This window comes from Elgaria multicarinata, chromosome 15 (assembly GCF_023053635.1).
Source record: "Elgaria multicarinata webbii isolate HBS135686 ecotype San Diego chromosome 15, rElgMul1.1.pri, whole genome shotgun sequence".
NCBI lineage: Eukaryota > Metazoa > Chordata > Lepidosauria > Squamata > Anguidae > Elgaria > Elgaria multicarinata.
In genome coordinates this window covers 14,951,771-14,978,109 of record NC_086185.1, presented here as the reverse complement: position 1 = coordinate 14,978,109, position 26,339 = coordinate 14,951,771, and the positions used below count along the sequence as shown (strand labels likewise).

The following is a 26,339-nucleotide window of genomic DNA, read 5'->3' as shown; positions in this document are numbered from 1 at the left end:
CAGCCAGCCTGGACCAGTGGGGGAGGAAGCTCTCATGGGCGATTCCCCAGCTGGGAGTCAGCCCTCTCCAGAGCTAATCTCCTCAAGGCCAAATCCTACACACTCGGTGGGAAGTGAGGCTTCTTTCGGAGGTGAGCGTCCTGCCAAGCTAGCTGATGCTAGGGTCCGCCAGAAGCTGAAACGCATGGGGCGGAAGGAAGGTGTGAGAAAGTTGGTTCGATTACACCAGAACCTGCCTCTGCACCAGGCTCTCTGAAGTTACGGGCGTTTGGGAAGTGGCTTCCTATTCTTCTTGAGCAGACACTTGTCTTGCTTAGTTTGCCTAGTTTTGCCTAGGGGGACGTTTCCAAGAGGTTAGACTCTCTTCAGGTAGAAGAGACGTTTGTTGCTTAATAAAAGCTTTGTGGATTGCTTAGCAAGCCTCGTCATTTGCCTCCCATCGGAAGCAGGAGTGTTCTGAGAAACACGACACAGGCCTAGCATAACTATCATCATCCTCTGCAGAGAGATCAAAGCTATCTCTCTCTTTCTCTCTCTCTTTTTTTTTTGGGGGGGGGGAAGGCAGAGTTCTTTTCAGGCGTGTCTTTGGGAGTGCCTTCACTGCCTTCTGTTCCTTGCAGCTCCAGCAAAGAAGGCAACCGCTCTCTCTGAAGTTCCGTCCCACGCACCTTTCCTTCTCATCGGCGGAGGCACCGCCGCTTTTGCCGCTGCCAGATCCATCCGGGCTCGGGATCCTGGGGCCAGGGTAAGTGACGGCAGCTCAGGGCAAGCGACGGCGGTTCTGCTGGGTCGTCTGTTTTTGTGGTTGAGACTCTGAGACGAATCTTGCCGTTCAAGGTGCTGATTGTGTCCGAAGATCCCGAGCTTCCCTACATGCGGCCTCCGCTTTCCAAAGAACTCTGGTTTTCGGAGGACCCGGACGTCACGGAAACTCTGCGGTTCAAGCAGTGGAATGGCAAAGAGCGGAGGTTGGTTTCCTGCTCCCCTTTCTCCCCCTCCCCTTCCCCCGAATGAGAATTGATAGGAGCCTGCGTTTGAGACTTTCATCCAAACATGTCCAGGGAAGGAGTTACTGCCATCCCAATCGGTTGCCCTGGCCTGTACTTGGTGGTGAGTGGAACAGAATGACTCCCCAAAGTCCTCGTCCTCGGGTGGGCAGCGTTTGGGATCAGGGGCAGCTGCGCCTGCAATTGCCACCGCCGTTTGCTGCTGTTGCAGCGGCGCGGAAGCAGAGAAAGGAGTGGGTTTGCCAGCAAATGGGCCCTGGGAAGTGGGCGTCTGGTTTGTGAGCAGAACTGCGCCCCTGGGAGGCTTCTCGTAGCCCTTTCCCGAACTTGAGGAAGGTGATGGTGATGCTTTGGACAGGGCTTGCTTCCTCTGAAGATATTAAAGCGTGTGGTGGTAGATATGGGAGGAATCACCCCTTAAGGCAGGGGTAAAGCGGCCCAAGTTGATGTCGCCTTCTGCGAGAGATCAGGTCATAGCTCTGTCCCTCTCTCAGCAGCCTGCTGGACGGGGAGAGAGGCAAAGCGAGAGAGGAGGGTGGGGTTGCCCACCGCCGGCTTCAGCCCCCAACAGATGTCCCCTGAAGCAGTGTCGACCCCTTGGTAGAAAGGAAGGTTCCATGCCCCTGGAATTGTTGTAGATCACAAGCTGAAAATGAGCCAACAGTGTGATGTGGCTGCAAAAAAAGCAAACGCTATTTTGGGGCTGCATTAATAGAAGTATAGCTTCCAAATCGCGCGAGGTACCAGTTCCCCTCTATTCGGCACTGCTTAGGCCTCATCTTGAGAATTGCGTCCAGTTCTGGGCACCGCACTTCAAGAAGGATGCAGACAAGCTGGAGGGGGTTCAGAGGAGGGCAACGAGGATGATCAGGGGTCTGGAAACAAAGCCCTATGAGGAGAGACTGAAAGAACTGGGCGTGTTTAGCCCTGAGAAGAGACATGATAGCACTCTTCAAGGACTTGAAAGGTTGTCACACAGAGGAGGGCGAGGATCTCTTCTTGATCCTCCTAGAGTACAGGACATGGAATAACGGGCTGCAGTTACAGGAAGCCAGATTCTGGCTGGACACCAGGAAAAATGTCCTGACTGTTAGAGCAGTATGACAATGGAACCAATGACCTAGGGAGGCCGTGGGCTCTCTCATACTAGAGTCATTGAAGAGGCAGCTGGACAGCCATCTGTCAGGGATGCTTTAAGGTGGATTCCTGCATTGAGCAGGGGGTTGGACTCGATGGCCTTATAGGCCCCTTCCAACTCTACTATCCTGTGCCCTGAGGTAATGGCCTCTTTACAGTGGAGTATCTCTTTTCTTACCTCCCCTGTACCCACCCACCTTCTGCAGTATATATTTCCAGCCACCTTCTTTCTACGTATCTGCTCGCGACCTGCCTCAAATAGAGAATGGTGGAGTGGCCGTCCTCACGGGAAGGAAGGTTAGTGTAACGTAGGTCGCAGCTGTTGTATCAGTCCTGTGGCTCTTTGATACCTGCAGCCAGGCTGTATTTTTATTTTACTTTATGAAGGGGTTTATATCCTGCCCTTCAAAAAAAAAAAAATCCAAAAAATCCAGGGCAGTTTACAACACACTGAAAGAAAAATACAATCAGAGGAGGGGGGGAAATTACATTGGTATAAAAAATAAAACAGATAGAACTGTGTATATAAAAACAGCACAAGGCATTTCAGCAGGGAGTTCGGGTTAGTGGCCTAGGTCTTTGGGAGAGCACATGTTCTGCAGGCAGAGAGACCCAGGTTTAATCCTGGGCCTGTCTGGGTAGGACTGGGAAAGACCCCTTCTGAAACCCTGGAGGTGCTTGCAATGGCTGCCTATACGTTTCCGAGCCCAATTCAAGGTACTGATTTTAATCTATAAAGCCTTACACGGCTCGGGACCACAATATCTGACGGAACGCCTCTCCCGACATGAACCTACCCGCACACGATGCTCAACATCTGAGGTCCTCCTCCGAGGGAAGCTCGGAGGATGGCAACAAGGGAGAGAGCCTTTTCAGTGGTGGCCCCCCAATTGTGGAATGATCTCCCCGACGAGGCTCGCCTGGCGCCAACATTGTTATCTTTCCGGCGTCAGGTCAAGACTTTTCTCTTTTCCCGGGCAGTTAACAACATGTGCTGACTTTGTTTGTTTGACCCCAGAATCGTTGTTTTAAAAGGATATTGTTGTTTTTATGTTCTTGATGGTTTTAAATTTTGTATACTTGTTTTTAATGTTCACTGTTTTTAACTTCTGTAAACCGCCCAGAGAGCTCTGGCTATGGGGCGATATATAAATGTAATAAAATAAAAATAAATTGAGAAATAATAAATAGATTGAGGGGAGACATGATAGCACTCTTCAAATATTTGAAAGGTTGTTACACAGAGGAGGGCCAGGATCTCTTCTCGATCCTCCCAGAGTGCAGGACACGGAATAACGGGCTCAAGTGACAGGAAGCCAGATTCTGGCTGGACATCAGGAAAAACTTCCTGACTGTTAGAGCAGTACGACAATGGAACTGGTTCCCTAGGGAGGTTGTGGGCTCTCCCACACTAGAGGCCTTCAAGAGGCAGCTGGGCAACCATCTGTCAGGGATGCTTTAAGGTGCATTCCTGCATTGAGCAGGGGGTTGGACTCGATGGCCTTCTAAGCCCCTTCCAACTCTGCTGTTCTATGATTCTATAAAGAAAAGAAAATAAAGAACCAGTTAGTATAGATCATGGGTGGGCAGATTTTAGGCTTGTGGGATCTACTTTGTATTTTACTAGAACCCTGAGGTCTACCTGCGAGGTGATGGGGCAGGCAAGCTGCTGCCCAGCCCTGGAACTTAGAAGCTGCCTTCTACTTTATGACTTTCAGGTGGTCCACATGGATGTCAGGGGCAATGTTGTGAAGCTGGACAACGGCGCGCAGATCTCCTACGACAAGTGCTTAATCGCCACAGGTGAGCGCTGGAAGGTCTCTCCTCCTCCTTAGTCTATTGGCAGTGCCGGCTCCAGGTTTCCGAGAGCCCTTGGAGGGTGTCTTGTGTAATGATTGTGTGTTGATTGGGTTAAAAGAGTAAATTTGTTAGAAGGAGAGGAAGGAATAGAAATATCTAAACAATATGAAGATGTGTTTCAGGGATTAGATGTTTGCCAGGTCAGTATGTAATTAAAATGGATCCACAGGTAACACCAGTGGTGCCGCTTCTCGCAAAATTCCAGTTATGTTAAGAGCAAAAGTGGATAAAGAACTTAGAAGAATGGAGCAAATGGGTGTAATTGTTAAAGTAGAAGAACCTACTGAATGGGCAAATTCAATAGTAATTGTGGACAAACCTGGTAAAGATCAAATAAGAATTTGTTTGGATCCAAGGGATATGAATAAAGCAATCCGGAGAGAATACTTTCAATTACCAACACCCTCCATGGCCCCCCTCCCTCGGTGAATCCTTCTTTTCACCACCATCGCCATCCGCTGCTTCCTGTTCTTCATCTTCATTTGCATCGTGGCCCCCCCTTGCATTTCTGACTGGGAGGCAGTGGGAACGGCGGCTCCTCCTTCTCACCGTCACTGTTGCCTGGTCAGAGCGAGAGGCAGGTGAACATGGGGGATTGCAGTGGTGGAAAGAATGAGCAAGTCCAGGGGACTCCTGTCTGTGGGCCCCTACTGAGATCAGGGCCCTTGACAGGTGTCCGACCATGTTGACCCTGGACATTGGCCCTGTCTGCAGGTGGGAGGGCAGCAGGGGATGCCAGAGAGTTCTGATCTCCCAGTGACCTAGGGAGGTGGTGGGCTCTCCCACACTAGAGGCATTCGAGAGGCAACGGGACAACCATCTGTCAGGGATGCTTGAAGGTGGATTCCTGCATTGAGCAGGGGGTTGGACTAGATGGCCTTATAGGACCCTTCCAACTCTACTATTCTATGATTCTATGAATGTGACCTTGGTCTCTGTCTTCTGTGCCCAGGTGGTTCTCCAAGGAACCTTCCTGTGATTGAAAGAGGAGGCAAAGAGGTGCAAAAGAGACTCACTCTGTTCCGGAAGGTAATCTTGAGGGGGGCATCTTTTTCTTAAGGTTCATCCACCAGCTGCTGTGCTGCGTTTATGTTTATTAAAGTACTGTTAACTTAAAACACACACACACACACACACCAGTATTGAATTGCAAGTAGATTGATTTTTTTATTGTTAGATAATTTCTTATATCATTTGGTTTATTGTTTTGATACTGTTGCATCTTTTTTTTTTTTTTAGTATGCTTTAGTGGGCTTCTTTGGGAGAAAAAATGGAGCACAAATATTGAAATTATTTTTTAAAAAACGAAGGAAATGCAGTCAAAATGTGGGGCGAATGGCAGAGTTTCCTTAAGCCTCTTGTGCCCCCAAACTATAGGAAAAGAGAATGGGCTCCTAGCGTCTCTGTTTGCTCCTGGCAGCCTTCTGGTTTCAATGAGAATCTTGTCTGATAAAGGTACTGGGAGAGACAAATGAAATGGATCCCTTTCTCCTTGCAGATTGAAGATTTCCGTTCACTGGAGAAAATTTCCAGGGAAGTCAAGTCGATCACCATTATCGGCGGCGGTTTCCTGGGTAGCGAGTTGGCTTGTGCTTTGGGGCGAAAAGGTGAGTTTGACAGACTAATGGTAAAAGCCAGGAAATGGCAGCGTCTCTGTGTGTGTGTGAGGCCTGGATTTAAATAGCCACTCAAGCCAATTGGCTAAGTCCTTCTCGCTCTCTGGCTAACATGCTTTGGAGGGTGGCTTCCGTGAAGGTAATTGAGGCAAGAAGAATTGTAGAGTGCTCTATGCACAAGGCAAGGCAACAAGTTGCTTTGTATTGTATGATTCAATACAGCCCTGATTGTTTGTCTCATTCAATACAGCCCTGATTGTTTGTCTCACTCAATACAGCCCTGATTGTTTGTCTCTTTCAATACGGCCCTGATTGTTTGTCTGAGACATTTTTCGGGGTATATGATCATTCAGATGCCCGGTCTCAGGCCATTGAGAGCTTAAACGCGCACTTTTGCATTGTGGATAGGTAGCCTAAGTTCTCCACTTCCCTTTGCAGCGCAGTTGAGGGGCCTAGAGGTCATCCAGCTTTTCCCAGAGAATGGCAACATGGGCAAGGTTCTTCCTGAGTACCTGAGCAACTGGACCACCAACAAAGTCATGCGAGGTAAGACATGCTCCCCTCCTTTTTTCCAGTCTTCTTGATGCTGCAGTTTGGAGGCCACTTGAGAGCGCCAGGGCGCACGTTGGCCTGTGCTCTCGGCCGACGCAGCCTGGTTTTGAGTCTGCCACGTCCTCTGGGGAGGATTGTCTCTGTTGGGAACCGTCTCTGTTGGGAACCGTCCGCCTCATCTCACAGCGGTCGCAGAACAGAGATGAGGCAGCTCCGCAATTCAGTCCCAGGAGGCTCAGCTGAGGCTTGAAAACCCAGCATCCCCATCGCCAGGTCTGCAAGCAGGGTCAAGCCACGTCCTTCCGACCTAGAGGAAATCTTCCAGCCCTGCTCCTTACGTGGTCTAAGACAGCTGCCCTTGCGTCAGCGTATCCCAGCTGCCCTCAGCGCCTTTTCTGTCTTTCAGATGGCCTGATAGCTCAGCCTTCCCCAACTTAGCGCTTTCTGGGTGTGTAGGACTGCAACCCCCATCTAGCCATCCCCATCATTCCTGGAAATGATGGGGATTACAGTCCACCGCATCCACAGGGCATCCCTTAGGGAAGCCTGCCTGAGCTCAGACTGCAACCTCTCCTACTTACAGAATTAAGGAATTCGTTAAGGCGAGAGGTAGCGATGGCCACCAATGTGGATGGCTTTAAAAGGGGGTTTGACAGATCCGAGGAGGAGGAGGCTATCAGTGGCTACTAGTCCTGATGGATGTGTGCTCCCTCCAGTCTCAGAGGCAGAGTGTGCCTGTGTACACCAGTTGCTGGGGAACATGGGGTGGGGGAGGGTGCTGTTCCACTACTTGTGAGCTTTCCAGAGGCAGCTGGTTGGCCAATGTGTGAACAGAATGCTCGACTCCATGGACCCGTGGCCTAACGCCGCGTGGCTCTTGTAATGCCTGGGGCTTCTTACGCTTTGACCTCCCCACTGCTTTTCACAACCCGAGGTAATACCCTCTTTTTACAGACCACATCCTGGTCTGCTGTGCCTCTCTAACTCACCTGCTGAGTCTCTCTCGTCTCTGAGTAACGTCACCTGTAGATTTCTCTTTCTCTCTCTGCTGTGCTGAAATGGCTGCAGGCACCCATGTCCCCAACCACCACGTTGGATTATTTATTTGCAAAGCTCTTAAACGTTTACCCAGCCCTGTACAAAGATTGGGAAAGCACCACAGCCCCTGCTTTGCGGGCTCATTTTAAGACGGCCTTCCCTAACCCAGTGCCCGCCAGATAGTTTGGACTGCAACTCCCATGAGCCCCAGCCAGCCTGGCCGATGATTAGGGAGGCTTGGGGCTGTAGTCCAAAATGTCTGGAGGGCCCCAGGCAGGGGAGGTTGATCTGATAGGCACGATACAGATGTTTAAAAAGGCAAAGAGGGGATGAGCAGGAAACGGAACAAATTGAAGCGTAATGGTTCAAAACAGGCACATAAAGTGGCACCCATGCGCACACATCCAGCGTTTTGAGGAAACGCAGCAGCCGGGACTACGGTGCCAGCAAGTGTTGGAAGCAGCCAACTGTGTGTGTGCACGCGCATGCGTTTGGAAGTGGGTTGAGGCGCATGTGATTGAATCATAGAATAGTAGAGTTGGAAGGGGCCTATAAGGCCATCGAGTCCAACCCCCTGCTCAATGCAGGAATCCACTTTAAAGCATCCCTGACAGATGGTTGTCCAGCTGCCTCTTGAAGGCCTCTAGTGTGGGAGAGGCCACAACCTCACCAGGCAACTGATTCAATTGTCGTACTGCTCTAACAGTCAGGAAGTTTTTCCTGATGTCCAGCTGGAATCGGGCTTCCTTTAACTTGAGCCCGTTATTCCGTGTCCTGCACTCTGGGGGGATCGAGAAGAGATCCTGGCCCTCCTCTGTGCGACAACCTTTCAAGTATTTGAAGAGTGCTCTCACGTCTCCCCTCAATCTTCTCTTCTCCAGGCTAAACACGCCCAGTTCTTTCAGTCTCTCCTCGTAGGGTTTGGTTTCCAGACCCCTGATCATCCTTGTTGCCCTCCTCTGAACACGCTCCAGCATTTGTAATTGGGTCAGCCTGCACCACAAGTTGTTTTGCTCGCTGGCTTAAATGGAGGGTGTCACTCTGCCAACTGTGTTTCCTTTTTAAATAATCCTGTAGGGAGTGAGATGTAGTCGGGTTATTGGTGCTCGTTGCTACCATGCGCCTCTTGTGTGCCATACGGGAACGGCTGTAGCTCAGCAGTAAAAGCAGCATTGCATGCAGAAGGCCCCAGGTTTGATGCCCGGCATCTCCGGGTAATACTGGAAAAATGCCCGCCTGAAACCTATGAGAGCCGCTGCTGCCAGTCCGTGTCAACAATATTGGGCTAGACGGACCCTTGGTCTGATTCGGTATAAGGCAGCTTCCTGTGTTCCTAGGCTGGGCTCCACGGTCTGACCTACAGGCCCAATTTGTCGGGGGGGGGGCAAGGTCACTGGCTCCCCCCACCGCACCTCTTCCCCAGGCTGCAGGTGTCTTCTGTGCGTTTGCTTTCAGAGGGGGTGAATGTGATGCCCAACGCAGTGGTGAAGTCGGTGTCTGTTGCTGATGGCCGGCTGCTAATCAAGCTGAAGGATGGAAGGAAAGTGAGTACCGCAGAGCAAGAACGTGGGGCGGAAGGCTGGGGAAAGAGAGTTCCCCCTCATTAGAATGTGGGACATCGACTCCCATCATCCGTGATTGCTGGGGCTGATGGGAGCGGTAGTCCCAAACATCTGGAGGGACCCAATGCTGGGGAAGGCTGTCCTATTGTAACCAACCCTAAGACTGTTAGGCGGGATAGAAAGGAGAAGTATGTGAAAGAAATGCATATTCTCCCCCCCCCCCCCTCGGTCGGGTTTTGGGTTGTAAGCCCCTTGGGGCAGGGACCCGTCGTCTTGCCCCTTGCAGAGCGCCGCACATACTGGCTAAATACATAACGGCCGGTTGCATGTGTGCTTTTTATTTATTTATTTATTTATTTATTTAATTACATTTATATACCGCCCCATCAGCCGAAGCTGTCTGGGCGGTTTACAACATTAAAAATAGTAAACATTAAAAGTATACAATTTTTTTTTAAAAAAAACATAAAAACAGTATAAAAACAACAGTATCCATTTAAAAACAACAATTCTGGGATCCGTTAAAAACAAACTTTACGTTGTTAAATGCTGTTAAAATGCCTGGGAGAAGAGAAAAGTCTTGACCTGGCGTCGAAAAGATAACAACTTTGGCGCCAGGCGAGCCTCATCGGGGAGATCATTCCACAGTCAGGGGGCCACCACTGAGAAGGCTCTCTCCCTTGTTGCCATCCTCCGAGCTTCCCTCGGAGTAGGCACTCGGAGGAGGATCTTAGATGTGGAGCGCAGTGTACGGGTAGGTTCATGTCGGGAGAGGCGTTCCATCAGGTATTGCGGTCCCAAGCCATGTAGGGCTTTATAGGTTAAGACCAGCACCTTGAATTGGGCTCGGAAACATATAGACAGCCAATGCAAGCGGGCCAGAATCGGTGTTATATGCTCACCGGTGTTTTTCTGCTACTCAGGTGGAGACGGATCACATCGTGGCAGCCGTGGGCCTGGAGCCCAACATGGAGCTGGCAAAGTCGGCTGGCCTGGAGGTGGACTCGGACTTCGGGGGCTTTCGGGTTAACGCCGAGCTGCAGGCCCGCTCCAATATCTGGGTGGTAAGTGGGCTTGGGATTTCTCTGTATTGGCTTGAGCTACCAGAGGCCACATATACGGGAAGGCTTATTACGCCCTGATCTTGAGAGAAACAAAACCCAGGCATGTCGGGGTCAGGGGAGAAGTCTTGGAATAATGACTTCCATGGCTAATCGCGTAGAATCTGCTATAGTGCAGACGGGGTGTCCTGAGAATTTGAGATCCCATTTGAAGAGGGGAAAGCTACGCTTCTAGTCCTCATGGTGGATCCAGGGCTTTGGATCCCAAACTCTCCCCTGCCAACGGAATAGTTTGAAGTAGTTTCTGCTAAGCTCTGGCAAACTCGGAACGGTGCCTGACTCCAGTCACGTTTGACTCTGGGGCAGCTTCGCTCAGCACTTTCCGTCCCTGTCCAAGGTCGGTCTGCCTCTTTGCTTCTGCCTCGCCCAGTCCCCCACCCCCACCCCACTTGGGTGAGTCCAGCACTGCTTTCATCAGTTGGAGGCCGAAAACACCCCAACCCGAAGCCGCCGTGTGACTTTGAAAGAGCTGACGAATGCCTCCCAGGTTACCTTTGTCCTCCTTAACTTGACCTTTTTCTGGTCCCTTTCCTTTTACGTCTGTGTTTCCTCTCCAGGCCGGGGACGCTGCTTGCTTCTACGACATCAAACTAGGCAGGCGGCGGGTGGAGCACCACGATCACGCTGTTGTGAGCGGCAGATTGGCCGGAGAAAACATGACGGGGGCCGCAAAGCCGTATTGGCACCAGTCTATGTTCTGGTAACGTGGGCTCTCTCGTTCTGCGTAGCTTTGCTCCGCTGGAGCCTGCATCCTTGGCCTTCTACTGGGCAACGTGTGACCCTTGCGCTGTTTTGGCACGCAACGCCCCCACCCTTCACCACGCTGACTAGGGCTGATGGGAGTTGTAGTCCAAAACATCTGGAGAGCACAAGTTGCATGGATCTGCAATCCAGCGCACCTTCTGTGCATGCTCCTACTTGGAGTTGCCAGGGACCGAACCTAGGACCTTCTGCACTCAGCGCAGGGGCTCTGCCCTTGCGCCATGGCCCTTCCCCGTTTGCTTAAAAACAACCAGAGATGTGCTGGTCTGCGTAATTTGTCCCCGTGGCAAGAGTTGGGCTTTTCTTTGCACCAAAGAGAGCTGTGCTAGAAATTATCACAGAATCATAGAATAAGTAGAGTTGGCAGGGGCCTATAAGGCCATCAAGTCCAATGCAGGAATCCACCCTAAAGCATCCCTGACAGACGGTTGTCCAGCTGCCTCTTGAAGGCCTCTAGTGTGGGAGAGCCCACAACCTCCCTAGGTAACTGATTCCATTGTCGTACTGCTCTAACAGTCAGGAAGTTTTTCCTGATGTCCAGCTGGAATCTGGCTTCCTTTAACTTGAGCCCGTGCACTCTGGGAGGATCAAGAAGAGATCCTGGCCCTCCTCTGTGTGACCTTTTAAGTGTTTGAAGAGTGCTGTCATGTCTCCCCTCAATCTTCTCTTCTCCAGGCTAAACCATCCCCAGTTGTTTCAGTCTCCTTACATCTCCCAGATGCCGATATGGGTGTATGTTAAAATAATCTCCCTGTGTAGTAGTAGCAAGATGCAAAGTATTTATCTTTCTGTGTTCAATTGCCATTCATTTCTTTGCACTTTGAACAACAACAACAACAAAAAAAAATACAGCCAGCTGTCACGGATTTCCGCACCTGCCTCACAGCTATATTTGTCTGGTTCTTTTAGGAGTGATTTGGGTCCAGATGTTGGCTATGAAGCCATCGGTCTTGTGGACAGCAGCTTGCCCACTGTAGGGGTCTTTGCTCAAGCGACTGCGAAGGACACCCCCAAATCGGCAACAGAGCAGTCAGGTAAGCCTTTTTTAATTTATTTTATTATTTTTTGCATTTATAGCCTGCCTTTTTTCCAAGGAACCCAAGGCAGCATACATAAAAATGCAAAATGCAGCGGCCAGATTGATTTCAGGAACCAGAAGGTTCGACCATATAACACCTGCTCTGGTCCGCTTGCACTGGCTGCCTGTATGTTTCCGAGCCCAATTCAAGGTGCTGGTTTTGACCTATAAAGCCTTACACGGCTTGGGACCACAATACCTGATGGAACGCCTCTCCCAACATGAATATACCTGGTCACTATGTACAACAACTAAGGTCCTCCTCCGGGTGCCTACTCCGAGAGAGGCTTAGAGTGTGGCAACGAGGGATAGGGCCTTTTCAGTGGTGGCCCCCAGACTATGGAACGATCTCCCTGACGAGGCTCGCCTGGCGCCAACGCTGCTATCTTTCCGGCGCCAGGTTAAGACTTTCCTCTTTGCCCAGGCATATGGCGGCACATCTTAATCACCCATATGTTTAGTTTTTTAACGGTTTTTAATGCTTTGTGTGTACGTTCTGCGTTTTAGAATTTTAAATGTTGTATACTTGTTTTTAATCTCAATTTTAGAATTTCTGTAAATCGCCCAGAGAGCCCTGGCTATGGGAGCAGTATATAAGTGTAAAAAATAAATAAATAATGCTCTCCCATTTTATCCTCACAACAACTACCCTGTGAGGTAGGCTGGGCTGAGAGTCTGTGACTGGCCCAAAGTCACCCAGTGGGTTTCCATGGCCAAGTGGGGACTAGAACCCAGATCTCCCAAGTCCCAGCCCAACACTTTAGCCACTACACCACACTGTCCCTTTGTTTTGTAGCGGTGCTGCAGGTGGGGGGCTCTGGCTGCCATTTTGGCAAGGGTTGGAGGAGGTATTCGGCTCCTCTCCCTTAGAGTGGGTGGACGTCCCATGAACAATTCCTTCCATTTATCAGTCTCTGGAGGAGCCGGGCTAAATTAGATTTTCTGTCTCTGCTAGTGGAGGGCAACACCTTCCGCCTTTGGGCAAGATCAAGACTCAGTTATGCTCGTAGTGATCTGGGGTGTGAGGAGCGGTGGTGTAGCGGACCCAGGGTTCACAAGCCTGCAGCGTTTTATTAGCGGGGACACTGATGCCATCTGCCCGCCCTGTTCTCTCTCAGCTTAGTTGCAGTCCCCCCAGTAGCGATCCTCGGTTTTCTCAGCAAGGATAGATAGTGGTGAGCGATCCCTGTTGTAATGCAAAGTATTTGGGGCGGAGGGTGGGGAGTAGATCTTGAATGGAGAATTAAGACCCATTTGATTCATACAAGACCTGCTGCTGGCGGACATGCAAAAAGCTAGAACTGGTTTGCTTAGATGGATCCGCACACAACGGGCGTGGCTAGGGGGGACTGTCACGAGGACATTTGCCCCAAAGACAAGCTGGAGCGTGTTCAGAGGAGGGCAACCAGGATGATCAGGGGTCTGGAAACAAAGCCCTATGAGGAGAGACTGAAAGAACTGGGCCTGTTTATCCTGGAGAAGAGAAGATGGAGGGGAGACATGATAGCACTCTTCAAATACTTAAAAGGTTGTCACACAGAGGAGGGCCAGGATCTTTTCTCGATCCTCCCAGAGTGCAGGACACGGAATAACGGGCTCAAGTTAAAGGAAGCCAGATTCCGGCTGGACTTCAGGAAAAACTTCCTGACTGTTAGAGCAGTACAACAATGGAATCAGTTCCCTAGGGAGGTTGTGGGCTCTCCCACACTTGAGGCCTTCAAGAGGCAGCTGGACAAGCATCTGTCAGGGATGCTTTAGGGTGGATTCCTGCATTGAGCAGGGGGTTGGACTCGATGGCCTTTCAGGCCCCTTCCAACTCTACGATTCCATGAGGAGCGCCTGCACTTTGAAATGGACGGCTACACCACTGGTGAGGGCAGGGGGGCTCCCGGGGCCCCCCGTACAGGGCTTTGACCAGCTTGTGCGCGTCTGTCTAGGAACTGGAATCCGCTCCGAGAGCGAGACTGAAACGGAAGCGTTGGAGCTCAAGGTTTCGGCCGCTTCGCCCTCCAGCCCGCAGGCTCCACAGCAGGGAGAGGACTACGGGAAAGGAGTCGTTTTCTACCTCAGGGATAAGGTGGTGGTGGGCATCGTGCTGTGGAACATCTTCAACCGGATGCCGATCGCTCGCAAGGTCAGTTGGCCTCCGCCGGAGTCAGACCTGCCCCCAGGAATAGGGGTCTCAGTTTGCGTCCTTCGGACAGAAAATGCAAGCTTCTAGCCCTCAGGATGGAGGGAGACTTGCTTGGAGAAAACAATGGATCTATTCCAGAGCAATTTGACAGTCCTGAACAGTTGATTCTTTTAAGTGATGCAAGCTGTGGAACTCACTGCCACAGGATGTTGAACTGGAAGTTGGCATAGCTTTTAGAAAGGATTTAATATACACAGATCAAACAGCACTAATCCGAGGACTGTGAATGTGAGTTTCTGGGGCATCTAGTTAGCTGCTGTCACTGAACTGATGGCAGTTGTGACCTAACGGGACGATTCTAGCAAAGATCTGAACGGTGCCCCTAGTGGGTGAGCAGTTCTCTCTCTCCCAATTGCAGAACGTCCTTGGGTCTGGCCTGTAGTGCTATTTATAACAATTACAGTGCGTGAAGCACCTCTCTGTTCCCTCCACTCTCCCAGTCAGGAACTGAAATCTGCACGCATAGAAAAGCAGAGAGCTTGCAGCTGGGATCTAGTGTTGCAAAAGCCCAAGCCTGCTGCTATAAATTTAGTCCCAGTTGCAGAATAGGTGCGATACGTTCTTGATAGGCGAATGCAGCTGAAGTGCAGGACTAATGTCCCGTGCTTCCTTGTAACACAAGCCTCCCTCAACCTGGTGCCCTCCGGATATGTTGGACTGCCGTTGGCCCTGCTGGGTGGGGATGATGGGAGTGACAGTCTGGAGGGCACCAAGGTGAGGAAGGGTGTTGTAACACCAAAGGAATTGGGCTGGATATAGACTCTCAAGGGAGCAGAGGGATTGCGTCCGGCGTCAGAGGCCAGGGTTTTCGTTTGCCCTGCCTAACCGCTTTTCCGAGAGCACGTTCAGGTCAGCCTTTGGGCCGTGTGAAAAGGGGGCCACTCAGTGGAGAAGAGGGGAGCGGCTTGGGCAGGGGTGGGCCAAGGACCTCTTGTTTGAGGACGTCGAACACTCGCCAGCAGAGGCAGTGGCTAGGGATGCTGGGCGTTGAAGGTGAACGCCCATGGAGGGCAGCAGCTGCATTGGTTGTGCCGGCGCAATGCAAGAGCAGTGTTTTGCCGCTGTGGCCTCTAGCGCTTTGCTCTCTCTTTCTCTTAACAGATCATTAAGGACGGAGAAGAGCACACTGACCTCAACGAAGTTGCCAAGCTCTTCAACATCCACGAGGAGTGAGCGGCCCCCATCCCGAGGCCGGGGATGAGTTTGGAGACCGGAGAGGAGGGGGTGCAGGCTGCCTGGACCCTCCCACCGGCGGGTCTCCCCTTCCCCACCCTGTGCGCGTGAATGTCTGTGAATGTTTGGAATGGCTCCGAGCGCTCTTTGCACCGTGAATTAAACCAGATTGACGTCTAACTTACAAGCCAGGCCTCTCGGCACCTCTCTGCTCTTGATGGGGGGCGTGGGCCATGTGTGAAGGTTAAGGACGGGCTGCGTCCTTGGTGGTCACTGCTTAAAAACCCTTCCTTCCATCGGCCTCTTCCTAGGGCCCTGGATTTATTCCAGAGTGAAATAGATCTGGTGTCAGTTGGATCCAAGTGACCACTGGTGCCAGTAGTGTTTCCCCCTCATCTTAATTGCCATTCAAGGGGCTGTTTTCAAGGGGGGGGGGGTTGTAACTTGGGAGGAAACTTAACTCTCTTCTCTTGCAGGGCAATTAAGCTTGGGGAAAGAATGGTTTGGGATCCTCTGGCTCTGGGTGCTAATCAGTGGAAGATTTCCTTTCAAACACTTGGAGGAGAAATTAATTGGCTGTGAAATGTATATACATTCTTGTAATTATTTCTGAATTTGCATACAGAGATACAAACAAGGCTATGCAGATTTGTGTCTTGTGGGCCTGGCCTCTTACTCGCCCTGGAAAGTAACAATTCTTGAGAAAACGACACTGCTGAGTTGCAAAGAAATCTCCAGCGTTTGCCCGGGCATGTAAAGAATTCCTGTTGCGGTAGGCTGTGCCTCCGTAACGGCAAGAGGGTTATGGGATACCTTCCCCAGCGGTCTGGGCAAAGTCAAGGGAGTTTTCTTTAGGGTGAGGGCTTGACTACCCTTTCCTTGAAAGCTGTGATGAGAGGGTTCAGTTTTGTTCAATTGGGGGTGGAGCTTTCCCATCACGTGGCAGGAAGTCCCCTTGTCCTTGCCTGACTAATATTAACCCAACGAATATTAAATCCAGCTGTTCGTTTGACCCCCCCAAAAAAGGGTCCATGGAGAATGCCGTATTGCCTTGGAGCTGGCTGTTCAGGAGCGGGGAAGCACAGCTATTGCTGATTTGGGGGGTGGGCAAGCAAGGAGTCATTTGTATAGCCCTCTCTCTGGAGCCAGCAGGCGTCACCTACTTAATTGGCCAGTCTCCGGTTTGTGGGATAGCCAAGGGTGGAACCTGAAGCCAATTTGCACCTTGGATAGCTCCTTGAAGAGTTCGGGCTGAAACCTGGAGTGGATTCACACACGCACTGGAGCTGCCAGCGTCCATTAGATGGAACTCGTACCTTATACCTAGTCAGACCACTGATGCCTCTGGCTCAGCCCAGTCTTCAGGACTGGCAGCAGCAACCGCTCTCCGGGCTTCGAGAAAGGGCTTTCCCAGCCCGGCCATCTACCCTCTTCCCTGGACAGCTGCTGAAAATCACAGGCCGGAGCCTTCCGTGACAACTGCTATGCAAGGAGGGCGATTTGGCTTGTGGCCTTCTCTATGTCCGTGCTTGACTCTTCGTGTCCTTGACGAAGAAAATCCAGGAAGAGTTTGTGGGCTTCTGCCCCGTGAGTGGCCCCCAGCAATTTTGAATGAGCCCGAGTCAGCATGGCCAGTGCCAGTCCTATCCCTCATCATCCTTGACCATGGGCCACGCTGGCTAGGGCCGCTGGGAGCTGGAGTCCAAGAACAGCTAGAGCAGCACCAGGCTTCCCACCCTTGCCTTACAGGAGGGGATCGTGCCCACTCGCTCTGGTGAACAGCCAAGAAATGCCAGCCAGGGTCGAGCTAGACTTCGCCTCTTGAAAGCTAACCTTATCCAACAGAGCTTGGCAGGTGTCTCTTGTGCTGCAACACCATCATCCCCTGCCGTCAAGACGCTCCAACGAACCAGCTTGAATCAGGAATGGATAGCATGCGGAACCAGCCTTCCCCAAGCAGTCGCCCTCCAGATGTTATGGGCGATTGCTCCCAACAGCCCCAGCCAGCACAGCCAATGGCGTGGCGCGCAGAGAACCGGGGGTCCAAAACGCCTGGGGAAGCCCTGTGCTAAACGTCGCAAAGCCGAGCGGAAAAGGAGGTGGCGGCAAAAGGGAGCCGTTGGCCTTGGCCTGCCAGGATCCAGCCAAGCATCTTCAGTGAGAGCGTGCAGCAGGTCTGGGTGAGAGGAGCGTGCTCCTCGGTGAGGTGAGGGAGCTGCCGTGATGCAGGGGGGTCCCAGAAATTGACCTGCTTGACCCAACAACGCACAGCCCCCTCCGTCAGGCAAGCAAGCAAGCAAGCAAGCTCCCAGGGCCAGGAGAAGCTCTGCCTTGAGCAGAGAAACCGCCTCCTCCGCAGAAGGAAAAGGGGAGGCGATTCTGTCCAAGAACACAACAGCTCACCACTGCCGCCTTCTGCAAAAGCCCAAACAGGACGCAGCTGAAGCTGCCCCTTCCTTTCCTCCATGGACATTTTTTTTTGGGGGGGGGGAGAAGGAGGAGCCGTTTTCTCCATCTTCCTTTGGGGGCTTTTTCAAGAAGTGCCGGCGGCAACGGCAGCCACACAGCGCTGCTTGCGCCGTCTGCTGGAACCCAGGTTAATGGGGAAAGTTGGCAATGGCAACCGGGCCACAACAGGCCTGGCTGGTAAGCTCAGCCCACGTCCGTGGCTCCCTGCGGAGTAATCCCTTTTTGGAATAGCCAAACTGGGGGGAGCGGCCCAACGTCAGAGAGCACGGATTTCTTCAACAGGAGAACGGGCTCAAGCCCTCTCTGTGCCGCGGGCTCCTTTCTCTTCTCCCGGCACAAGCCCGAGCGGCGCGTCTAAAAACAGGGCACGGCGAGCAGCTGCCGGCCGTGGCGGACTGCCTGGGGAGGGTGAATGCAGCAGGGGCCCTGGAGATCTGCCTACAAACAGATGAGGGTGCTCTGACACACATTTTGGGTTTTTTTCGCCCAAAAAAGAGAATGTGGGAAAGCGGCAGGGAAAAACGTCAAAGATTAACCCGAATGGTGCCCCTGTGTGGTTATCCTGGGACTACAGCTCTCATCATCCACAACCGCTGGACATGTTGGCTGGAGATGATGGGAGCTGCAGTCCAAAACATCTGGAGGGCTGGGGAAAGCTTAGATTCCTTGCCCTTTTAAAACAAACCTTAAAACACAAATTGGTCTCCATTGGAAATCTTGCTTTTTCTCTCTCTCTCTCACACACACACACACACTTGCAGAGGTTAGCTTTCTTCCTTCCCCAGCGAGGCTAACAGCAGCTCAGGTGAGGAAGAGGGAAAAGGTGTCTGTCACGAGGAACACAGCAACACGATTTCTGCTCTCAGTTTGTAAACAGTGGCCAGAGACGGAAACGGCTCTTTTCTGCCTTGGCCCTCACTCTTCCGAAACAGAGGTGATGGACCCACGCAGAGCAGTCCCCTCTCCCCGCCCCCCCCCCCCCCCGGGAAGGACAGGGCAAGGAACTGTTTCCGTGGCACCCCTAAATGCCAGAGGGCAGCTGTAAAATGCTTTGGGGGCGTCTCGAAGGCGACGCGGGCGGCATTCGGCGCGGCCTCCGTCTTTGGGCTCGCTGGCCGAACGGGTGGGCGGAGCAGCCATTCTGGGCCCCAGGCAGCAATCACACACACACACACACACCCAGCAACGGCACTAACGGAAGGGCGCCGCTGCGTGCCGGGCAAGACCCCAGACCCAAAGATGAGGCAGGAGACGGGGGCCCTGATGCAGGTTTTTCTGTACATAAGTGTTTTTGACACCAAAGCGTTGCTTAAGAATAAAACAAATCAGAAAAGGGAGGGGGGGGGAAGAGAACCTCAGCAGCCGGAACACACACTCCAAAGGCCCGAAAGCCTTGGTGAAAAAGAGAGAGAACGGTTTGGTTTTCCCCACCCCAAGGTAGGGGGGGGGGGCGCAGAAGAGGCCGCCTACGTGGGAAGTGGGGGTGGGTGGAGATGCAAGGAAATGCAGCTCCCCGAGCGGGAAGGTGGGGTGGGTGGGTAACCACAACACAAAAGAACGAAAAAGTTAACACCCAAACGCCCCGCTCCCAGTGCAGGGAGGAGCCAGAAAAGAGATTGTCCAGTCCTTGTTAGCACCTGTACAATAAAACTGTACCATCTACGTCCCCCTCTGCCCTCAAAGCCTCCCAACAGGGCAAGTCTCCGCTGCCCTCCCCTGCCTCTTGACACCTGAACTGATTGAATGAAAGGGGGGGGGGGTTTAAAAAAAAGGGGGGGAGATGGAGGGAGGGAGAGGAAAGGGAGATAGCCGGAGGATGCCTTTGGCTCTTTATGGATTCTGTCAGCCTCTCCACGGCAGCGGCGGCGGCAGGAGGCAAAACAACGTGAAAGGCAGGAGGGGGGGCAAGGGCAAAGAGAGGACCGCGCCCCTGCAAAAAACAAGAAAAGGAGCTTGGGGCCATCAACGTAAAGGCAGCCGGGGGTGGGGGGAGAGGTCGTGGGGCTCTCTCCGCCTCCCTGTCTCGTGAAAACGGAGGAGGGAAGTGACGGCCCGGTCCTTCAGCGTAGCCCCGTGGGGTCAGGTGGCTGTAGGGAACCCCCCTCCTCCCCCCCCCACCATTCAAATCACAGTGATACAGACTTGGTAGGAACAAAAAAGGAACACCACAAATTAAATACTAATTAAATAAATACTCTGGAAGAGCTTGGGGAGGGGGCTGGGGAGGGGAGGGGAGGGGAGGGACGCAGCAGCTCCACGGAGAGGCTTCAGAACCACCAAGGCCTGCGGCGGGCGGAGGAGCCGAGAGTCTCGGGCGAGGGAGGGGGCCGCTTCTGAGCCCTCCTTGCCCCCAAGCAGGGCGGGCGGCGAGCGCTGGCTGCTGTTGGTCAGAGGGGCCCCCGTGGGCGGAGCCCCTTGCCGCAGGCCGCCTCCCCCCCGTTGGTCCGTATTGTTGCCTCGCGGTGCAGTCCGACGGCAGCGGAGGGAGCGGCCCGCCCCCACCCCCGTCAGCTGCTCCAGGCCTCGAAGACCACCTCCGAGCCCAGCAGCCGGGCCAACTCGGGCTCGTAGCGCACCAGCTCCACCGTCTCTACGGCGCCCGGAGCCGAGGGGTCCGCCAGGTGCTCCTGGATCTCTTCCGGGGCCAGCACCTGGCTCAGCGAGAGCTGGTGCTGGAACTCCGCCTTGGGCAAGGTCGTCACCTCGAAGTGCGGGAAGCGGGCCTGGAAAATGCGGGACGACAGCTTGAGCCGCTTCAGCACGTCCGAGAAGAGGAACCAGTTGCAGGGTCTGGGGGCGAGAGAGGGAGAGAAGGGGAGGGCGGTCAGGGGGTGGGTGGGGAGGGGAGGGGGGACACCCCTCTGGCCCCACCCCACGGGGAGTTATTTCTCATCTCGAAGCCGCTTTCTCCCAGGCTCTGCCGCCATCTTTCCTAGGGCTTCACCTGAAAACGACGGGTGCTCTGAATCACACAACTAAGGGAATCCTGGTTCCTTGCAGGGAGTCTTGTCTTTTCCCCTAAGGCAACCTACCTCAACCTGGGGTGCTCCAGATGTGTTGGACTGCATCTCCCAGAATGCCCCAGCCTGGGAGTTGTAGTCCAACACATCTGGAGCGCCCCAGGTTGAGGCCTAGGGTCAGGTTCGCACGGGACAAAGCGGCGAGAATCTCGGTTTTCTCCATTTTCATTCATTGTCATAAAACATCGAGGTTCCTCGTGGGTATGTGGTCTAGCTTGAACGCACTGCAGTCGGTCCCTGCCGATATCTCTGAAGCTGGGGTGGGGGGGCTTCAGCCTGCTGCTTGGCTCTTTCTTCTCTGCGCCCCCCACCCCACCCCAAACGCAGCTTCTGCCACGCCATCGCGGAGTAAACGGCACAAAACGGGCCAGCCCGTTCAGCAATCTGCTTCCCGCGCTGCCCTTTATCGGATCACACAGCTCTGCAGCGGCGGCAGGGCGTTTGAACCCCGCTGGCTTGGCGGATGCCGCGGACGCCGGCCTTTCGGGACGGCTCCGCCTCTCCCTCGGCATGCGGAGCGAGCCTCCCACGCAACGCAGCACACACGCCCCGCCACGAAGCCTGCTCTTTTGCGTCACTTTCTCCTCCCTCTCACAGCCTGTCATTTGCCACAGCAGGCCGTCTGAATGCCCCCCCTTCTCCGAGCAGCTGGCAAGCCCCTGCCGGCCCCTGCATGAGCGGGGGGGGGCGTTGCTCCTGGGCCGGCCCCTCTGCCTGGGCTCTCAAAAGCTGCTCCCGGCCGCTCCTTTGTCTCCTCCGGGCTGGTCCTCCTACCCCTGCTGCGAACGGCCAGGCCCGCCTCCCAATCCCTGCTCGCCATCGCGAAGGGGTGGGCGGCTGGGCGCATCCCCCAAACGGGGCCCGGCTCCTTCCCGCAACCACTCACCCCCGGGAGACGGACACTTGCAGGTTGTAGCAGGGAAGCAGCTGCTTGTCGGAGAACTCGAACATGAAGCGGTCCGAGTCCTGCTCGTCTTCCTCCTCCTGGTCGGAGCTCCCCGGAGGGTTGAGAAGAAGGTCACAGCCGATCTCGTCTTTCCCCTCTGAAAGAAGGAAAAGCAGGAGGGGGAGGTGAGGGGGGGAGCGACGCTGCCCCCCCCCCCCCGAGGGCTCTGCACATGCAGCCCGGCTCCCTAAGCCTCCCTAAACCGGGCCCAGCCAGCCATCGCCATAGCAACCCCGCCACTGGCTGCAGCAGAGGCCCAGCCCGGAGCAAAACGCCAGCGACGGCGTGCCAGAAACGCGCCGTCCCTGTTCGGAGACCACACCCGGGGCTGTGCGTGTTGCTCTTCACGCAGGCTGGGTGCAGTGCTCGGCTGCCCGGGAACGGCCGTTTCGCGTTTGGGTGGGTTCGTTTAAAATAAAACCCAAGTTTCTAGTCCTTCGGGCTAGAGGGTTGCCCGAAAGTGCACAAGCAACGTCTCGCCACAGCCAGCAGCTGGGGGACTTGACGGGCTCTTTAGCCTTCCACAGGACTAGCAGAACCAGAAAAGAAACCATGCCAAAAATGACAAACAACTGCAGAACGAATGATGCACAGGAAGATCAATGATGCACATTTGCTCGACTTGTGCGTTTCTGCAGGCCCTGGAATTCAGCTCTCCTAGACTGCATAGATTAAAAAGAAATGGATCTTTTTAAAAATGCATATTTTGCTGTTTAGTGCAGGGTACAAAGAGTCCTGCCCAAAGACTAGCTCTCTATCAAGCTCAGAGGTCTCACCAGCGGCGATGCAGAAATAAAGCAAAGCAAAGGCCGCCTGCTCCCCTCAATGCTTAGAAGGAACGGGCTCTTTTCCCCAGGGAGATCAGCTGGAATGCCGGCACGAGATACACCCAGAGCTATCTGTCCCCTGCAGCTTGCCGGGCCGGGGGATGGAAAAGGCGGGCGGGCAGGGGCTCTCCTCACCTAGGACGGTGCTGCTGTAGAAGTCCCAGGCCGTTTGGGGGTCCCCCTCAGCTCGCCCCTGCAGATCCGAGAGGTAATCTGGAAGAGGACAACACAAAACAAGGAAGCAGAGGATCGCCGTGGAACACATGAAGCTGCCTTAGACCGAGTCAGACCCACCTAGCCCAGCGCTGGTGACACGCACTGGCAGCAGCGGCTCTCCAGGGTTTCAGGCAAGAGTCTTTCCTAGTCCCTACCCGGAGACGCTCGGGATTGAACCCGGGACCTTTTGCCTGCAACGCCTGTGCTCTGTGTCACACTGAGCTCCTGGCCCCTCTGGAGGAGGTGGTGAGGATTCCAACAGAGCAGCCTAGATGTCTTGGACTGCAACTCCCAGCATCCCCCAGCCAGCTATGAGGGCGCCAGGTTGGGGGAGGCTGCCACAGAGTATATTTCAAGGAAGGCGGGGGGGGGGGGGAAATCACATCGGAAGGATACACCCATGGCGATTTTGCAAGTATGTTTCACGGAGCAAGACCCTGTTGCAAAATCCCACATTTCCTGGGCGTTTCCGTCCCGTGTAAAACCCTCCTTTGGAGGAAAAAAACAATGTGTCAGAACTGAAACCTATGATGTGGCAGGTATCTACTTAGTGGTGGCTACAAAGAAGAGGGCCTTTTCTGCTGTGGCACCCCCTGTTGAGGTATAAGCTTCCCAGAGAAGCCTGCCTGGTGCCTACATTGTGCTCTTTCGGGGTCACCAGGTTAAGACCTTTTCATTTGCCCAGTTATTTTAGTTTTTAAGTTTGTTTTAAAACTTGTATTGTATTTTAAATCTTTGCACTGCTGCTAGTTTCTATTTGGTTATCGCTTCTGTGTTGTATATTGCAGTTTTGAACTATATTGTATTTTATCACCTTGCAATTATTTTACAGTTTTAATTGTGAACCGCCCAGAGAGCTTCGGCTATCGAGCGGTATAGAAACGTAATTGATAAAATACATAAAAAATATCTATCTTGCAAGAAGTAGCACTCTCTCCTGGAAATCAGGCCTCTTTCCTCCATGTGAATTTCCCTGAGATCCTTGGGCTATAGGGCGGGATAGAAATGTTGTGAACCGCCCAGAGAGCTCCGGCTATTGGGCGGTATAGAAATGTAATAAATAAATAAATAAATAGTAAAATAAATAAGTGACTTCCCTGATACCGGGGGTGGGCCACACTTGAAGTGCTCCAGACGTTTTGCCTGGGAACGCCGTCCTCTCTCGCCATTGGCTCTGCTGGTTGGGGATGATGGGAATTGTAGCCCCAAAGTCTACACTGCCCACCCCCCATGGGAAGAAAAACAACAGCCCACCGCCGCCCAGACGGTTGCCTGGCCTCCGACAAAAAGGGACCTTACCAGTAAGGAAGCTTTTCATCACTTCGCTGCTGGCCAGCTTCAAGGCCGTCTGCCCCGAATATGTCGCCAAGGTGGGGTCAGCCCCGTAGGAGAGCAGGAGCCACATCGTCTCCAGGTTGTCGTTCGCCACCGCGTCGTGGACGGGCCTGCCGGGCGAGGGGGAGCGTTCAGCAGAGCATGCAACGGATGGAGCGGGTGGAGGATCACCTGGACTGCCCCACCTTGCACACTCATCGGGGCGAGAGACGAGGGCCTACAGCAGCCCTCTCCAAGCTGGCGCCCTGCAGCAATGCTGGACAACGCCTAGCATGCTGGCTGGGGGAAACGGGAGCTGTAGTCCCGCACATTTGCAGGGCGCCCGCTTGGGAGAAGCCTGGCTGACACGGGGGAACCGATTTCTATGGCTCCTTCGTTAACCCACAAATCACACCCATTCCGCCGGCTTGCATTCACATAAGACTGCGGGAAGCCGGCTTGTACGGAGTCAGACCATTAGTCCACGTAGGCCAGCGTTGCCGACACTGACTGGCAGCAGCTCTCCAAGGGTTCAGAGGCAGGGGTTTTCCTCGCCCTACCTGGAGATGCCGGGAATCGAACCTGGGCCCTTCTGTGCGCAAAGCGGGGGCTCTGCCCCCAAGCGATGGCCCTTCTCTATTCACACAACGCTTGGCTTCTTTCTCCCCCTGGAGAAAGATTTCCCAGTATTTTAAGTGCTTTTTGGCATGGGAAAAGCGGCCACTGTACCTCTGTTCTTGGCAACCGAAGCCACCACTGGATTACAAGTAAGTCGCAGTATGAGCTGCGGGGATTTTAAAAAGACCGAGCACCGAGGGGGGAGCCGCCACCCCACAGCAAAGCGTGCGTCTTTCACGCACGCGGTCGCCGATTCACATCCCTTGAATTTTCGGGTGGGTGGGAGATCTGAAGTCTGCGGAACCGCTGCCGGTCCGGGTAGGTAAAGTACCGCACGAGAGGGCTCAGCCGTCCACTACGCAAGCGCCAGGTGTTCGGGAGAGCCCTGCGGTGCGGTCTCTCGCAGGACTGTACCGCTTCAGACTGCAAATTGGAATGCTCTTGTTCTGAAGGGGGGGCATTTCACCAGGCAGCTGCCCCAGCTCCCACTTGCAGTGGGGAGAGGTGCAGTTCTGCGCGCTCCAAGGAGAAACTAAAGCAGACGGGTCTCGCTGATTACGTTTATAGCCCATCCAGCCTCCACAGAGCCCGGGGCAGCGTCCGAGGCGCTCCTCCCCAATTTTATCCTTGCGACAACCTTGTGAGGTAGAATCATCCATTAGTAGAGTTGGAAGGGGCCTCTAAGGCCATCGAGTCCCACCCCCTCCCTGCTGTTCAATCAATCAATCATCAGTTTATTGTGCTAGCCGAAGGCCATGACAAATACATCCATAGAAAAGCATACAACTATAAAAGTGCACAACAGTTTAAAATAACCAAGAGAGCCATACAGACCACCTTAAATTTACTGTGACTAAAGCTCTCATTTCGCTCAGCACTTTGAGTCTCCCTGGCAGTTTATAGCAATTTTATGTAGTTCTCTCTTCCTAATCTTTTTCGCTGCCAGTGCAAACAGGGCCACTTTATGAGTGACGTAACTGTTGGTATCGCTAAGGAGGAAGAGAACTGTTTCTGCTTGGGCATTCATGCCTCCATATGTCAGCAGCGGTTTCAGGAGTCTCTCTCTTGGGCAAGTTAACATATAGTGCGTTATGGCTTCCACTTGTTGTTGACCACAGATACATAATCTCGATTCAAATGGTACCTTGTGGTAGCGTCCATCCAGCACTGCAGTTGGCATCACTTGAAACCTCCCTGCTCTTCGCAGGAATTAGGCTGAGAGTCAATGACCGGCCCAAAGTCGCCCAGGGGGGCTTCATGAGGACGGGCTCCTGCATCTCCCGAGTCCCAGTCCAACACTGTAACCCAGCCTGGTGCACTCCAGATGTGTTGGACTACAACCTCCATGCTAGCTGTGCATGATGGGAACTGTAGTCCGGACATATCTGGAGGGCACCAGCTTTGGGGGGGGAGGCGGCTCTAACAACTGCACCGCGTTGCTTCTCTTTTAACCACCGGGGAACTCCCTAGATCCAGAGGTTGGGAGGGGCACATCTGGGCCCGCACCCTCAGAGGAATACGTAGCCGCTGGCTAATTTCTCATGAGCCGGCTTTGGCCGAGCCCCTGGTTCCCAGCCTCCCAGGCTCGCCACGGACTTGCCTGGTGCCATCCTGCGCACTGCAGTTCACGTTTGCGCCGTGCTCCAGCAAGGTGTTCAAGATGTCCGTCCAGCCCCGGGCGCAGGCCTCGTGCAGGGCGGTGTAGCCGGCGTTGTCCCGGTGGTTGACGTCGTTGTTTTCCTTCTGTAGGCAATACATCACCACGTCCTGCAGAAATCAACACCCGCCCCCCCCAGCGTTAGTCGCAACGGCGCAGTTCCCCGCTGGCT

General features: G+C 53.5%; 2 protein-coding genes across 2 annotated transcripts in view; one reads left to right on the top strand and one right to left on the bottom strand.

Annotated features, from left to right (window-relative positions):
* The window catches only part of AIFM1 (apoptosis inducing factor mitochondria associated 1), a 28,298-nt gene extending 13,011 nt beyond the window's left edge, over nucleotides 1-15,287 (top strand). Inside the window, exons 5-17 of the mRNA XM_063141882.1 lie at nucleotides 621-745; nucleotides 838-968; nucleotides 2,351-2,441; nucleotides 3,863-3,947; nucleotides 4,957-5,033; nucleotides 5,503-5,611; nucleotides 6,059-6,166; nucleotides 8,666-8,754; nucleotides 9,696-9,836; nucleotides 10,451-10,593; nucleotides 11,565-11,689; nucleotides 13,671-13,867; nucleotides 15,029-15,287. Coding sequence (XP_062997952.1) covers nucleotides 621-745; nucleotides 838-968; nucleotides 2,351-2,441; nucleotides 3,863-3,947; nucleotides 4,957-5,033; nucleotides 5,503-5,611; nucleotides 6,059-6,166; nucleotides 8,666-8,754; nucleotides 9,696-9,836; nucleotides 10,451-10,593; nucleotides 11,565-11,689; nucleotides 13,671-13,867; nucleotides 15,029-15,100 — 1,493 coding nt within the window. The 3' untranslated portion in view covers nucleotides 15,101-15,287. The remainder of the gene's footprint in view (nucleotides 1-620; nucleotides 746-837; nucleotides 969-2,350; nucleotides 2,442-3,862; nucleotides 3,948-4,956; nucleotides 5,034-5,502; nucleotides 5,612-6,058; nucleotides 6,167-8,665; nucleotides 8,755-9,695; nucleotides 9,837-10,450; nucleotides 10,594-11,564; nucleotides 11,690-13,670; nucleotides 13,868-15,028) is intronic.
* Nucleotides 15,288-18,827: 3,540 nt separating this feature from the next.
* Nucleotides 18,828-26,339, bottom strand: part of BCORL1 (BCL6 corepressor like 1) — a 34,956-nt gene continuing 27,444 nt past the window's right edge. The window contains 5 exon segments of the mRNA XM_063141696.1: nucleotides 18,828-20,359; nucleotides 21,476-21,632; nucleotides 22,498-22,575; nucleotides 23,878-24,023; nucleotides 26,111-26,277. Coding sequence (XP_062997766.1) covers nucleotides 20,077-20,359; nucleotides 21,476-21,632; nucleotides 22,498-22,575; nucleotides 23,878-24,023; nucleotides 26,111-26,277 — 831 coding nt within the window. The 3' untranslated portion in view covers nucleotides 18,828-20,076.